The 15,322-nt window shown below is 42.9% G+C and overlaps 1 protein-coding gene across 7 annotated transcripts in view; it reads left to right on the plus strand.

Annotated features, from left to right (window-relative positions):
* mapk10 (mitogen-activated protein kinase 10) overlaps positions 1–15,322 on the plus strand; it is a 187,533-nt gene that overhangs the window by 128,095 nt on the left and 44,116 nt on the right. For 5 of the 7 annotated variants that reach the window (XM_078401921.1, XM_078401952.1, XM_078401943.1 and 2 more), the window contains exon 8: positions 4,151–4,222. In XM_078401921.1, coding sequence (XP_078258047.1) covers positions 4,151–4,222 — 72 coding nt within the window. Of the gene's footprint in view, positions 1–4,150; positions 4,223–14,478; positions 14,551–15,322 lie in introns of all 7 variants that reach the window. The other 2 variants (XM_078401923.1, XM_078401926.1) reach the window with 1 other exon arrangement.

The following is a 15,322-nucleotide window of genomic DNA, read 5'->3' on the forward strand; positions in this document are numbered from 1 at the left end:
CACACTTGTTGGATAGGAAATTCTTACTGCTTGTAGGCATGGAATGCTTGATATGTTGAGGGATTGAAAATGGAATGAAGTGGCATGCATTCAGAGCATTCCTACTTCATGATAAAGCTGCTGAAGATGGCTGGGCATCGGACACCAAACTGAGGAACCTCTGTAATGATGAATAATTGATCTTCAACATCTACAATGACCTTCTCATGTGCATGAATTGACCAAGATATTAGAGTATTTACCCCTGATGCCCGTTGACTTCTGTTTTACCACTGTTTCTTCATGCCTCACTTATTTAAATGCTGACTTCATGTCAAGGATGACATCTCATCTCACCCCTAGAATTCAGCTCTTGGGTCTGTGTTTGGATCAAGGTTGTGATGACATCTGGAGCCAGTGGTGCTTGCAAATCTGTTATTAGGTGGATGCTAATGTTCTAATTGTACTACAGCACCTTGTGTTGATATGCAGTTAGTTAGTTACTACAACCTGATTGTTTCCTTGACCCGTAGCTTTTGCTGTAATCATGCTCTCCTCTGTTTCGTGATATCATATGAGGTGAATTATATTGGCTGAAGACTTGATTTTGTGATGGAAGGGATCTCAGGAGGAAATCAAGATAGATCAAATGTTTACACCATGTACAATGGGACGTGGTAGGTCTGCAAAACGTTGATCTGACATAGAGATTGCTGCTTTAGCGTTTAAGCTTTACCAAGATGGCAGCTCAGTTATACATATACAATGTATTGCTCCCAGCATAGCCTTTCACATACCTGATTAACCCAGGATTGATCCTATGGTTTGATAGTAGTCACGGAGTAAGGAATATTACATGCCATGAGATTACAAATGGTGGTGTACGCTTCTGCTGATGATGATCCACAGTACTTCATGGATAATTTGCAAGATCCATTCTGGGTCTATCCCACGTGGGATGATTGTAGAACGACACAACAGAATGGAGCATGTCCTTGACGTGAAGATGGGACTTTGTCTCGACCTGCACTTTGTGGTGGTCACTTCTACTACCAATGCTGTCATGGACAAATGCACCTTGGGGTGGACAAAGGTTGTTGTTCTCAGAGAAATTTCAAGTTTGGTTTGCTGATAAGTAAATCTGGAATATTTAGACTTTGTGGATCAGGCTTTGGCTATCTATATACTACTAAAACTCTGCGGTCCAACATTCCGTATGTATGGATGTATATGTGTATGTACGCAAAGATTCCGAAGAGTTTCTGTCCATAACTTACAAACCCTACTCCTCCCTGACGGTACACCAAAGCGCTACGATTTTTGTACCGCCATATTCACCATTAACGTGGGCAACTATTGTAAGTACTTTCGTTCAAATTGAAGCTACCTTTTTAAAGCTAGAGAGATATTAAAGTTTAATTTTCATTTCTAACCCTTTTCTTGAAGGGGCTTCAGCGCGTGATGTCACAATGGCACCCGTGCACCAATGAGAGATCAGCTCGGTTTTAAATTTACATCTTCAGCTTGTGACGTCACAATGCTTGTGTGAGATTGTTGCAACATTGTTGCGAAAGGCAACTGCCAGTTTTTTAAAGTTGTGCAAGTCACTTAACATACACAGATCAGCATGGGGCCCCTATTCCCTCCCTCCCCCCCCTTCCCCCCTCAACCCCTTCCTCCCCACTCCTTCCCACCTCCATCCCCACTCCCTCCCCCCCTCCTCCCCAACTCCCTCCCCACCTCCCTCACCCCTCCTCCCCTAACTCCCCCCCCTCCCTCCTTCCCTCCATCCCTCCCCCCCTCCCTCCACCCTTCCATCCCTCTCCCCCTCCCCCCTCCTTCCACCCTCCCTCCCCCCTTCTGGTTACAAAGGAAACCCTACGGGGACGGGCCCAACGGGGAAAGAGGGGTACTGGGAAAAGGGGAGGTCCCCCTCCCTCCCCTCCCCTCCCCCCTCCCCCTCCCCCCTAACCCTCTCCCTCCCCCTTCCCCCCTCCCCTCCTCCCTCCACACCTCCCTCCTCCCTCCCTCCCCTCCTCCCGGTTACAATGGAAACCCTACGAGGACGGGCCCAACGGGGAAAGAGGGGTACTGGGAAAAGGGGAGGTCCCCCTCCCTCCCCCTTACACGCTCCCTCCCTCCCCCTCCCCCTCTCCCTCCCCCCTCCCCTCCCCCCTCCCTCCCCCTCCCCTCCTCCCTCCACACCTCCCTCCTCCCTCCCCCCTACCCCCCTCCCTCCCCACTCCCTCCTCCCCCTTCCCCCTCCCTCCCCCTCCCCTCCTCCCTCCCCCTCCCCTCCTCCCTCCACACCTCCCTCCTCCCTCCCTCCCCCTTCCCTACCTCCCCTCCTCCCGGTTACAATGGAAACCCTACGACGACGGGCCCAACGGGGAAAGAGGGGTACTGGGAAAACGGGTGGTCCCCCTCCCTCCCCCCTTCCCCCCTCCCTACCCCCTCCCTCCCCTCTCCCTCCCCCTTGCCCCTTCCCCCCTCCCCCTCCCCTCCCCCCTCCACACCTCCCTCCTCCCTTCCCTCCCCCCCACTCCCCTCCCGGTTACAATGGAAACCTTACGAGGACGGGCACAACGGGGAAAGAGGGGTACTGGGAAAAGGGGAGGTCCCCCTCCCTCCCCCTTCCACCCTCACCCCTTCCCCCCACCCCTCCCCCTCTCCCTCCCCCCTCCCTCCACCTCCCCCCCTTCCCCCCTCCCCCTCCCCTCCTCCCTCCACACCTCCCTCTTCCCTCCCTCCCCCCTCCCTCCCTGCCTCACGGTTACAATGGAAACCCTACGAGGACGGGCCCAACGGGGAAAGGGGTGTGCTGGGGAAAGGGGGGGGGAGAGTAAGAGTGTATCTGGGGGAGAGAGAATGGGGGGGTCTGAGAATGGGGACTGGGGAGGGGGACAACAGGGGGCTTGGTGGTTTGGGAAAGAAGAGTACTGGGAAAAGGGGAGGTACCCCTCCCTCCCCACTCTCCTCCCTCCCTCATCCCTCCCTCCCTCCCGTCCCAGCAGCGCTGACCGCCGGGAGGTGTAGTCGCCGTCGCCTCTCCCGCTGTTTGATTTCATTTATAACAAAGACATTTATTTAAAATGAGGAATGTGATTTTCATTAAGTTTGATTTTATTTATTTTAAAAAAGCTGATGCTCTATAGATAAGTTTATTTCCTTTTCAACAAAGAACGCTGTTTATTTTAAAGTAAAATAGACCCTCCCCCCACCCCCCTCCCTCCCCTCTCCCTCCCCATCCCCCTCCCCTCCTTCCCCCTCCCCTCCCCCCTCCACTCCACCCTCCCCTCCCCCCCTCCCTCCCACTTCCCTCCCTCCCATCCTCCCGGTTACAATGGAAACCCTACGAGGACGGGCCCAACGGGCCCACTCGGTCTAGTATATATATAAATATTTGCATAGTCTTGGTGGCATGCAGAACCTAATTTAATTATGTTTTTAAAAACATTAATTATTTATTTAGTAACATGCAAATCTGACGATCCAAGCACTTAAAGTTAAAAATTTAACAATGAGCATAAAAAAGTGTTGCAAAAATAATGACGGGAAAGTGTTTGGGTGATATTTTAGTGACATAAACAGGAAAGGAGAAAGATTCCTCTTTCCTTTACAACATGTTGTCTGAATGAAGCTTTTTTAAGGTACGAGTTGTATTTATGCTGAAAGAACCAGGGGAATTCTCTGCTAATGAACCATCAAATGCTGCGGCCAAACTCCCCAATGTTTCCAATCGTTTTGTCCCCAATCACTGCTTTACTTCAGAAATATGTACATGAAAAAATATTTCACTAATTAAAGCAGCATTTCATTGTTTCCCTCTGTTGTACATAGAAACAGCTTTTAGATAATAATTCCCAGTGGAGCTTGGCATCCCTCTATGATGGCTCTTTGCATTGAATGGCTCACTATGGATTGAAGTCTCCAAACTTGTTTTTCCTTTTTTTAAAATTTGGGTGCAGAGGGCAAGGTCTTGTTTTGTTGCATTGTCTTCATTAATGTCCTTTTGTGTTTTGTTTCATTTCCAGCACATGGAGTACAATCAGGAGATACAAATTCTTCTTTAACCTTTTCTGATTCCTATGTTTTCCCATTTTATATGATGTTTATAATTCTAATTCTAATTCTTTTCTTTTGTGTTACTACCCATTTTCTGAACTCGTAGTGGATATTTGGTCTGTTGGGTGCATTATGGGTGAAATGGTCCGCCACAAAATCCTCTTTCCAGGAAGGGACTGTATCCTTATGCTGCTTGCAGCAGCTGATCATTGCTTTTTTATGCACTTTAAATCCGAGGAGAGTGAAAAATAAATTGTAAGCGACTGTGCTTATTTAAATTATTATTGCAAGTATGATACACAGTGCATCTTTCATGCAATCATTTGATCTCAGAATTGCTTCTTCCAAGAAAACATTTTCTATTTGGTGCAGAAACGTGGCAAGATATCTCATACGCTTGTTTTTTTAAACTTTCATTTGAATAAATGTTGATTACTTATTCTGAACTCAGAACTATTAATAATCTAAAAATATTTAGAAGTGTTGAACTTCAGACTAAAGAGCAGGAGAATCATTTTGAGCAGAGTCATCGTCTAGAATCTGAAGGTGATAGGAAGCTTTTGATTTCCTCTATTAATTATTGTTTTCCACAAAGCTGTATTTTTTGTGATTACCACTATTCCTCACCATCACCATCTAGCAAAGAAGCTAAATCACTTCTTGCTTTTCACAACATTTTATTTTGAATATTTTGTAGAGCTTGCTTTGAACTATTTGGAAATTGATTGTTTCCTTCCACAACATTGCTTTCCTCTCAGGTATCAGAATGACCAAAAAAGAAATGAAAATATATTTTTTTAAATGAGGATTCCATTTTCAGAAAACCGTTTCTGATAATGCTCATCTCCAGAATCTTATAAAATGTCCATGCACGATGTGTTTGTATGATGTGCCAGATTTAGCAATTCTAGAATCTGCTTGGATTTGTAATAAAAACATCATGCAACATCAGAAGAGTGCAATGTGAAAGTACACATCCATGGAAATTATAATATTTTGTACTAGGGACAAATCAACACAATGAATCCTTATGTTTAGAAATTAGTCTGAAGTCCTGTGTCTTTCAGACCTGAATATATGGCTGTCATTTTGAGATAGTCTTTGATCTGGGTACTCTTTCATTATCTGCCTATTATCACTTTTCTATTGAAGATAGACACAAAATGCTGGAGTACCTCAGAGGGCCGGGCAAACTGAAGAACTGAAGAAGGGTCTCGACTCACCCATTCTTTCTCTCCAGAGATACTGCCTGACCCGCCGAGTTACTCCAGCATTTTGTGTCTACCTTTGGTTTAAACCAGCATCTGCAGTTCCTTCCAGCACATCACGTTTCTATTGTTTACCACCCGTTCTATGCCTCGTGCATCGCTGAGTGGGCAACGACTCAATCTCTTCTGTTAGCTTTTTCTTCCACAAATATGGCTCTATCCTCAGGGTAAATTACTTATGTTTCAGATTGTTTCTGCTTCATTTTGTTCCATCTGCAGCTTTTTAAAGTAATATTCACCTTGACGACTTTCATAGACATTCCCTCCATTTTTTCCAACTCCCCCTCTCTGTGACTTTAAACATACGTCTTTGCCAGTTTTGATGAAGGGTCCTTGATCCAAAACATCAACTGTTTCTCACCTCACTGATGCTGATTGAGCTTCTCAGTACTCCAGGCATTCTCAGTTATTGTTCAGATTTCCAGTGTCTACCGTATTTTTCTCCAACTTCTAACAGTTATTCTGCCGTGAGTATCAGTTTTTGAACGATGGAGAGTCTTTATCAATTTAGCCATTGGTTGAACAATAGTTCATAAATGGAAATGGTAGATTTGATTCACAACACAAAGCCATTAGTTTAAATACAGCTATTGCAAAATATCACCCCGCCAATCTTTCTGGAAATCAATTTTACATCATGCCAGCCTCCCCACTCTCTCCCCCCCCCTCCTTCATCCCACCTAATTCCAGGTGCTTTAACCCTGTGTCGTTCTTTATCGAAAGCCTTCAGAAAATCCAAGTGCACCACTTCCTCTATTTCCCGTTATCTATTTAACAAGTCACAACAAAGAACTGCAGAGGGTTAGGCAGGATTAGTATCAATCATACTACATTGGAAAAGAAACTGTGACAGAATGAAAGGACCAGATTTATTTTTTAATTTTAACTGCATCCCTATTATATAACAGAAGCTTAATATCAGTCACAGATAGATCAGATTTATTGCTGTGATATTTTATCATGTTCCCCCGGTCCATGTATAAATAATACTTGATACTTATTTATTCTATGATTTTTAATAATTGTACGACACTATGAATTGTCCTATCAATTTTCTTCCTTTAGAGGATCCAAAAATTCAAGCTTCTCCAAACTTCCCATATAACTTAGATCTATTATCTAACATAATTGTCTTCCCCCAGAACACCTCCTTTGGTTTATTTTTCACTATTAATCTATTATTCATTTCTTGGCATTTGCAGCCTCTTGCAGGGTCGGCATTTCTTGCTAATTTCTAATTGCTTTTGAGAAGCTGCCCCCGTGAACTGCTACAATTCTTCTAGTGGAAGTGTTCCTGCCATTCTGTTGGCTATAAAGTGCCAGGATGTAGACTTGATAATGATAAATGACCAGAGATTCATTTCCCAATCAGAGCAGTGTACAACTGGGAGGGAAACCTTCAAGTGGTGGTGCTCCTGTGCGCCTGCTGTCCTTGTCCTTCTTATTGGTAGCACCAGGGGATTTGGGAGATGCTGCCACAATAACCTGGGCAGATAACTGCCAGCAGCAGAGGAGTTGCTGCCTTACAGCACCAGAGACCTGGGTTCAATCCTGACTACGGGTGCTGTCTGTACCCCTTGACCGTGCGGGTTTTCTTCGGGTGCTCCAGTTTCTTCCCACACTCCAAAGATGTACAGGTTTGTAGGCTTCGGAAAAAATTGTGAAATTGGCCCTAGTCTGTAGGATAGTACAAATCTGTACGTCTTTGGAGTGTGGGAGGAAACGAAAGATCTCTGGGAAAACGCACACAGACACGGGGAGAATGTGCAAACTCCGTACAGACAGCACCCATAGTCGGGATCGAACCTGGGTCTCCGGCGCTGCAAGCCCTGTAAGGCAGCAACCACTGCGCCAATGTCCCTTCCTAAAGGAATGTCCTTTAATTCTGAGGCTATGACCTCTAGTCCTAGACTCTCCCACAAGTGGAAACATCCTCTCCACATCCACTCTATCCAAGCCTTTCGCTATTCGGCAAGTTTCAATGAGGTCCCCCCTCATCCTTCTAAACTCCAGCGAGGTCAGGCCCAGTGCCATCAAATGCTCATCGTATGTTAACCCACTTATTCCTGGGATCATTCTTGTAAACCTCCTGTGCACCCTCTCCAGAGCCAGTATATCCTTCCTCATATATGGTGCCCAAAATTGCTCACAATACTCCAAATACGGCCTGACCAGCACCTTATAGAGCATCAGCATTACATCCTTGTTTTGTATTCTAGGCCTCTTGAAATAAATGCTAGCATTGCATTTTCCTTCCTTATTATCGATTCATCTTACAAATGAACTCTTTGGGAATCCTGCACCAGCACTCCCAAGAGATCATACCTTGCTCAGCCTCATCGGTTTCTGTTTCAATCATGTCTTCAATAAAATGTTGGCCCTCCAGACTGACGTTCGTAAGCCCTCACCACACTTTCCTATCAGAACTTGTACCAACTACTCACTCTATTTGTACCAACTACTCAACTACACCCTGCCTTCGATCTTCCTTTGTTCCCTCCTTCATCATCCACTACTTTTCTGAAAACATGTTGGAGATTTTAAAGTTTTCCAATCTGATTGAGTTGTTGACCTGAAATGTTAACTTTGTTTCATGCTCCATATCTGCAGCCTGACTAGCCGACTAATTCTTCCATTTTCTGTATTTATTTCAGTCACATATAATTGGATTTGAAGTAGGTGGGGATATTCTGGCCTTTGCAGACTGCAAAGTAATCTGATAGTGGAGATAAACTGCTCAGTAAAGAACCCATCTGAACCTATTCTCTTTGATTCCAATGTAATCAAAATCCAGTGGCTTTTACCCAGGGTGTGTTTCATCAGATTAGCATCCAGGCAGGGAAAGTAAGATGCATGCAGGAGATCTGGATTTTTATTGGTAGTTTACTTTAGTTTAGTTTAGTTTGGAGATACAGCACGGAAGCAGGCCCTTCGGCCCACTGAGGCCACACTGACCAGCGATCCCCATACTTTAACACACCTAGGGACGATTTACAATTATCCCAAGCTAATTAGCCTCCAAATATGTATGTTTTTGGAATAAGGGAGGAAACTGGAGCACCCAGAGAAAACACACCCAGCTTACAGGGAGAACGTACCATCTCCATATAGAAAGCACCCATAGTCAGGATCAAACCCAGGTCTCTGGTGCTGTAAAGCAGCCACTTTACTGCTGTGCCACCGTGCCACCCCCAAATTAGTTCAAACTATTTCTTCCAGAGTTTGCACAATATTTTCTCCATTTAACCTCGTTTATACTGCTTTTCTCCCTTCTCAGTATTCATCCTCAAAAAGTAGCATTGGTGACATTTAACTGTTCACTGTGGAGCTTTCTATATGGTGTTATTGATCAACCTTTAGCAATTTTATACCTTTTAGTACCACGTTTACTTACAATGAATCCGACAGAAACATCTGAACAGAATCCTCCAAGGTTCAACATTTTGATCGCTGCATTCATAACCAACAGAAACGATGAATGCTTATTTTATTGGATAGGATAGATTGAGACTGGAGTAGCTCTTATTCCATTCAGGATCATTAATCATGAAAATTGGTTTCCCAAAAAATGAAAAATTCTCATTTATTTGTAATTTGCAAATGAAAATGCTATCGTCTTATGAATAGATATATATCTATTGCCATTTTTCCTTCATGCCAATCTCTTTTCTTGTAAATATTTTTTTTCTTCCATAAGTGACATGATTTTGTTCTTACATATGCCATTAATGCAATATCTTGGCATGTTTAAAAATCTTGAGTCAATTTAATGGGGAGCAATTCTATATGTTTCTTGACTTGTGTCGCCAACACTAGCCATTCTTTCCCTTTGCTTTTTGAACACCAGAGGGCAGCTGCAGCCAGTTAAGGGAAATACAGTCTCTGCCTCTGCTTGGATTCGGCTTGTAACAGAGGATATGTGTTCTCGTTGGTCAACTCCATCAATATTTCGGAAGTATTGGGGAAGGGGGTGGTGGGGGGCTGTTCGAATATTATAGTTACAAGCTGATTTTACCAACTTTTCCTCAGTAGTGATAGAATCACATGAAATTACACATTACTATTTTTCTATTATCCATCTCACAGGCCTACAGATCAATCTGCTTATGGTTTTATGAATCCTTACAAACCGAATAACATTTCAGCCATTTCCAAAAAACATTGAAAAAAACCATGACATTTTTCAAATTAATAATTCTACCATTTCTTTATTATTTTCTTAACCTCTCACCTGTATCATTTGAAGCTTTCAGTCTATGTTGTAACATTCAGCAAAAAGGGACTCTTGTCATATTAATCTTGATTGCTAGCATTCCATTCAACCCTTTCGAGCTGTAGGAGTTTGTACCTTGCATCTGTAAAACAACGAGGGATTGAGGAGCATATGTAGGGGAAAAAACTAGGTGAACATAAAGGGGACATGAGATAGCTCAGTCAGATAAGATTAAGGTGAGTCCAAAGAGATTTTATATCAAGGGGAAAGGGATAGAACTCGAGGGAAAATAGGGCCCCTCAGAAATCAAAGTGGTTATCTTTGTGAGGAGCTGCAGACAATGGGCAAAGTCCTCTATGAATTTATTGAGGAATGAATAAACACAATCCTGTGTTTATACGCCGGAGAAAGACATGAGGACTTGGGACCTTGGGATAGCTAATGGGGATGACTTGAGGACCATCTGTACTCCAGCCAATTAGGTGCTGGATGATCTAAGCCAGATGAAAGTAACAAAATCTTCTGGGCCTAATCAGATATATCCAAGGACACTGTGGGAAGTTAGAGAAGAAATTGCAACAGTCCTGGCTGAGATATAAGATTAATCATTAGTCGCGTGAGGTGGCGGAGGGTGGCTAATGCTGTGCCTCTATTTAAGAAGGGCTCCAAAGAAAATCTTAGGAACTATAGACTACAGTATAAATACAGGAGAGGTGCTGGTAAACTGGAGGGTGGCAAATGTTGTACCTCTTTTCAAGAAGGGCTGCAGGGAAAATGCTATAGGGAACTATAGGCCGGTGAGCTTAACATCTGTAGTTGGTAAGTTACTGGAGAGTATTCTGAGGGATATACAGGCATTTGGATGGGCAAGGTCTGATTAGGGATAGTCAGCATGGTTTTGTACGTGGGAGGTCGTGTCTCACAAATCTGATTGATTTTTTTGAAGACGTGACCAAACAGGTTGATGAGGGCAGGGCTGTAGATGTTGTGTACATGGACTTCAGTAAGGTGTTCAACAAGGTTCCGCATGATAGGCTGCTCTGGAAGGTTAGATTGCATGGGATCCAAGGAGAGATAGCTGAATGGATAGCAAATTGGTTCCATGGAAGGAAGCAGAGGGTGATGATGGAAGGTTGCGTATCAGACTGGATGCCTGTGACAAGTGGTGTGCCTCAGGGTTCAGTGCTGGGCACGTTACTGTTTGTCATCTACATCAATGATTTGGATGGGAACATACAAGGCAAGATTAGCAAGTTTGCTGATGATACAAAAGTTAGTGGTGTTGCAGATAGTGAAGATAGTTGTGAAAGATTGCAGCAGGATCTGGATTGATTAGCCAGGTGGGCAGTAGAATGGTTGATGGAATTTAATACAGAGAAGTGCGAGGTGTTGCATTTTGGGACATCGAACAAGGGCAGGATCTACACAGTAAATGGTAGACCTCTGGGTAGTGTTGTAGAGCAGAGGGATCTACGAGTACAGGTGTATGGTTCCTTGAAGGTCGAGTCGCAGGTGGTCAAAAAGGCTTTGTCTTTATCAGTCAGAGTATTGAGTATTGAAGTTGGGAGGTCATGTTGCAGTTGTATAAGACGTTGGTAAGACCGCAGTTAGAATATTGTGTTCAGTTCCATGTTATAGGAAAGATATTGTCAAGCTTGAAAGGGTTCAGAAAAGATTTATGAGGATGTTGTCAGGACTAGAGGATGAGCTATAGGGAGAGGTTGAGTAGGTTGGGTCTCCTTTCCATGGAGCGCAGGAGGATGAGGGGAGATCTTATAGAGGTGTACAAAACCATGAGAGGAATAGATCGGGTAGATGCACAGTCTCTTCCCAGAGTAAGGGAATCGAGGACCAGAGGACATAGGTTCAAGGTGAAGGGGAAAAGATTTAATAGGAATCCGAGGGGTAACTTTTTCACACGAAGGGTGGTGGGTGTATGGAACAAGCTGTCAGAGGAGGCAGTTGAGGCTGGATCTATCCCATCGTTTAAGAAACAGTTAGACAGGTACATGGATAGGACAGGTTTGGAGGGATATGGACCAGGCGCAGGCAAGTGGGACTAGTGTAACTGGGAGATTGTTGGCCAGTGTGGGCAAGTTGAGCCAAAGGGCTTGTTTCCACACTGTATCACTCTATGACTCTATGACTAGTAGGCCTAACATTTGTGGTTGGGAAATTACTGGAAAGAATTTTGTGGGATAATATGTACAGGCATTTGAAAAGATTGGGGATGATTAGAAATATTCAGCAGAGTTTTGTTCATGGGAATTTGTGCTTCAGTAACTAAGATATATGACGAGAGCAGAGGTGGTAGACATAGTTTATATGGTCTTCTACAAGACCTTTAAAAATGTTCTGGTAGACTGCTCTGGAAGGTTAGATCATATGGGATCCAGGGAGAGATAACTAACTGGATACAAAATTGACTCAAACATAGGAAGCAGAGGGTGGTGGTGGAAGGTTGATTTTCGGTCATGAGGCCCATGACTAGTGCCGTGCCTCAGTGATAAGTGCTTGGTCCATAGTTGTTGTCATCTATATCAATGATTTGATTGAGAATATACAAGGCATGTTTAGTAAGTGTGCAAATGCAGAAACCATAGATGGTATTGTAGACAGTAAAGATGACTCTTAAGAATTATGGCTGAATCTTCTTCAGCTGGGTAAGTGGGCCGAGGAATGGCAAATGGAGTCTAATTCAGATAAATGTGAGGTATTGCAATCAAACCAAGGTAGGACTTTCATAATGAACAATAGGGTTCTGGAGAGTGTTGTTGAGCAGAGGAATCTAGGAGTACACATACAAGGTTGCCTGAAAGTGGCAATCACAGGTGGATAGGGTGGTGACAATGGCTTTTGGCATGTTGGTATCCATCAGTCAGGTAATGGAGCACACATGTTAGGAAGTCAAGTTACACTTGTTCAAGACTTTGAGGCCACACGAGGAGTATTGTGCTCAGTTTTGATCACCCTACTACATGAAAGATGCCATTAAGCTGGATAGAAGATTTATGAGGATGTTGCCAGGACTCAGGGGCCTGAGCTGCAGTAGAGGTTGTGCAGGCTAGGACTAGATTCCTTGGAGTGCAGGCCACTGAGGGATTATTTTGTATAGGTGTATGAAAACATGCGGGAAATAGATAGAGTGCATGTGCAGTAATTTTCCCAGGATAAAGGATTCAGACTTAGAGGGCATAGGTTTAAGATGAGAGTGGAAAGATTTAATTGGAACCCAAGGGGTGAGAATTTCATTCAGAGGGAGGTGGCTATGTGGAATGAGGTGCCAAAGGAATTAGTTGAGGCAGATACTATAACAACAAGTAAAAGACATTTGTACCAAGGTACATGAATAGGAAAGATTTTGAGGAAAATGGGCCAAACACAGGCCAGAAAATTAGGCCAGAGGCCATTCCCATGCTGTATGACTTTATGACTCTCAGACCTTGCCTAGGGCAGCACAATGTTGCAGCTGGTAGAGCTGCTGCCTCACAGTGCCAGAGAACCGGATTTAATCCTGACCTCGGGTGCTGTTTGTGTGGAGTTTGCACGTTCTTCCAGTGACTGCAAGTGTGACCTCCAGGTGCTCCAAATTTCTAAGGTGTACTTCTAAATTTTGCTGATGGCATTTTATGAGGTGTTGCAGTAAAGAATGCAGATGGATATTAAGGGATTTTGAATGAGCAAAATAATGGTCAATGGAGCTTGATCTGGAAATGTTGAACTTGAAAATGTCAGAACAGAATGATTCTAAACGATGTAAAGCTGGAAGCTAGATAAGCAGAACCATATACAGTAAGTATGTAGCGATAGGAATTAATAAACTGTAAAGGACTAGAGCAAAAATTAATTTAAAAGGTATATGAAGTAGAAGGAAAAGTAGAAGGCAGTGGGGTGGAAATCAAGTCCACCAGTACAGAGCTCTGACCAGGTTCCACCTCAGGGAGGATCATACGGTCCTAAGATCACGTGATCGGAGCAGAATTAAGCCATTCGGCCCATCAAGTCTACTCTGCCATTCAAGCACAATTGGAGACAGGCTGCTTAGGAGTGCTGTCAGGAGTGACTTCCTCGCGCATGTGAGTGGAAATTTAGAAATCTGACCCCTTGAAATTTGTTGAGCTCGTGTCAATTGAAAACATGCAGCAGGCATGGACTGTAGATTGGCCATGATCTCATTGAATGGAAGAACAGGTTCAAGGTTCTGATGGCTTGCTCCTATTCCTCCCTATGTAAACTTTACAAATATCGCTATTACCAATGTAATTCAAAAGCATGATGAGACTTAAGTAAAAGCTCCTCTCTGAAGTTCACGCAACAAGTATTTCTAAATTAAGTATTTCTAAATCCAAAAACCATGTAGAGTTATAATCCAGCTCGTTTGAAAAGGAATAGATATTTTTATGGTCCTATTCTGGAGTGTGAAAGATAGTCATTTTTCACAACAATGCCTTATATATGTGGAAAATTATCTAATGATTGGTGCGACATTAAATGTATTGGCTGCAGAGATTTTGCAGGTCTGTTCTTTAATCAATGTGACACTCTCCAAAAAGGAGTGAAATCAGCAAGAACGTTGTCAGCAAAAAATAATCGATTGCTGGTGAAACCCGTTAACATGCAAAATTTGTGTGTGTGTTTTTTAATAGATTCACAGACACTTGCAGGTTTCAGCAGGCATATTTAGTCAAAAGGCAATGAACTCAAAGGATCTAGTATTTCCTCAGTCATTGTAACTCCATCAGTGGTGTGCAAAACCCTGAGAGAAATTCAGAGTCAAAACATATCAGTTCACTGCAGCATGGTTTGCTTTTCTGGGGAAATGGTCATCTGCTTCTGTGTCTACTGTGCATTCTTAAGAAACCTTGTTTGTATTATGTTTCTGAGCTGAAAATGAATATCTTCGCTTGTTCTGCTTTGAGAGTTAATTATCCTTCATTCCAATTTTGTTTTCAGTTGATAACTGGTCAGTTGGGTGCATCATGGGAGAAATGATCAGAGGCGCTGTGTTGTTCCCTGGCACTGATCGTATCCTTCCTAGCAACCTTTTGACCTCCAATGATAGATTCCTGATAATAATGGTCAAGTTTTCTTTGTAAGGGGTGCTTATTTAAGAATAGTTACAATATAGTGTACCCAAAGTTTGGTTTAATTGTTTTGGGACAATATTGTAATCCGGCTATCTGTTCTACATTACTTTTAGTTATAGCCCAGTAGCCACTTTTGTAAAACTTAAATGATTCATAATATTTGCAACTGGTGATACACAACCAAGGTTTGAAACAATTTAATTTTCTAATGATTTAATAATTTGGTATTCAGACATCATACTTTACAGTTAGTCACAGACTAAAATGGTAAATTTATGGGACTAGGGATACCCAGACTAAGATCCAGTCACATTTCTTCAATGTTATGTAAAATAATAGCAACATGTATCAATCAGAAATGTGGATTCCCTGCTCATTGATAATCTTAGGAACAATTTATAGATTTAGGAATCCCTTTCACTCTTTTTGAGGAAGTGAAGTCAAAGTTGATTGTGAAAAGATTTTAACAACAAGGAGTAAAACTGCATTTGTTGGTAGTGTAATTTGGATGAAAATAAATTGGCTGCTTGCTTTGCACCCAATTATTTTGTTTTCTTTTGACTTCTATTCGTATTAAAACAGGATGATGTAAGTCTCGATCCTTATTTGCCATCACTTGTTCGCACTATTAGTCAAGAACAATACCCAAGATTTGCAAAAAGGCTTTTTGGCAAAATTCAGGTAGTTGAGATTAAAGAGAAAAAGATTCA

This window comes from Rhinoraja longicauda, chromosome 1 (assembly GCF_053455715.1).
Source record: "Rhinoraja longicauda isolate Sanriku21f chromosome 1, sRhiLon1.1, whole genome shotgun sequence".
In the NCBI taxonomy this organism is placed as follows: Eukaryota; Metazoa; Chordata; class Chondrichthyes; order Rajiformes; family Arhynchobatidae; genus Rhinoraja; species Rhinoraja longicauda.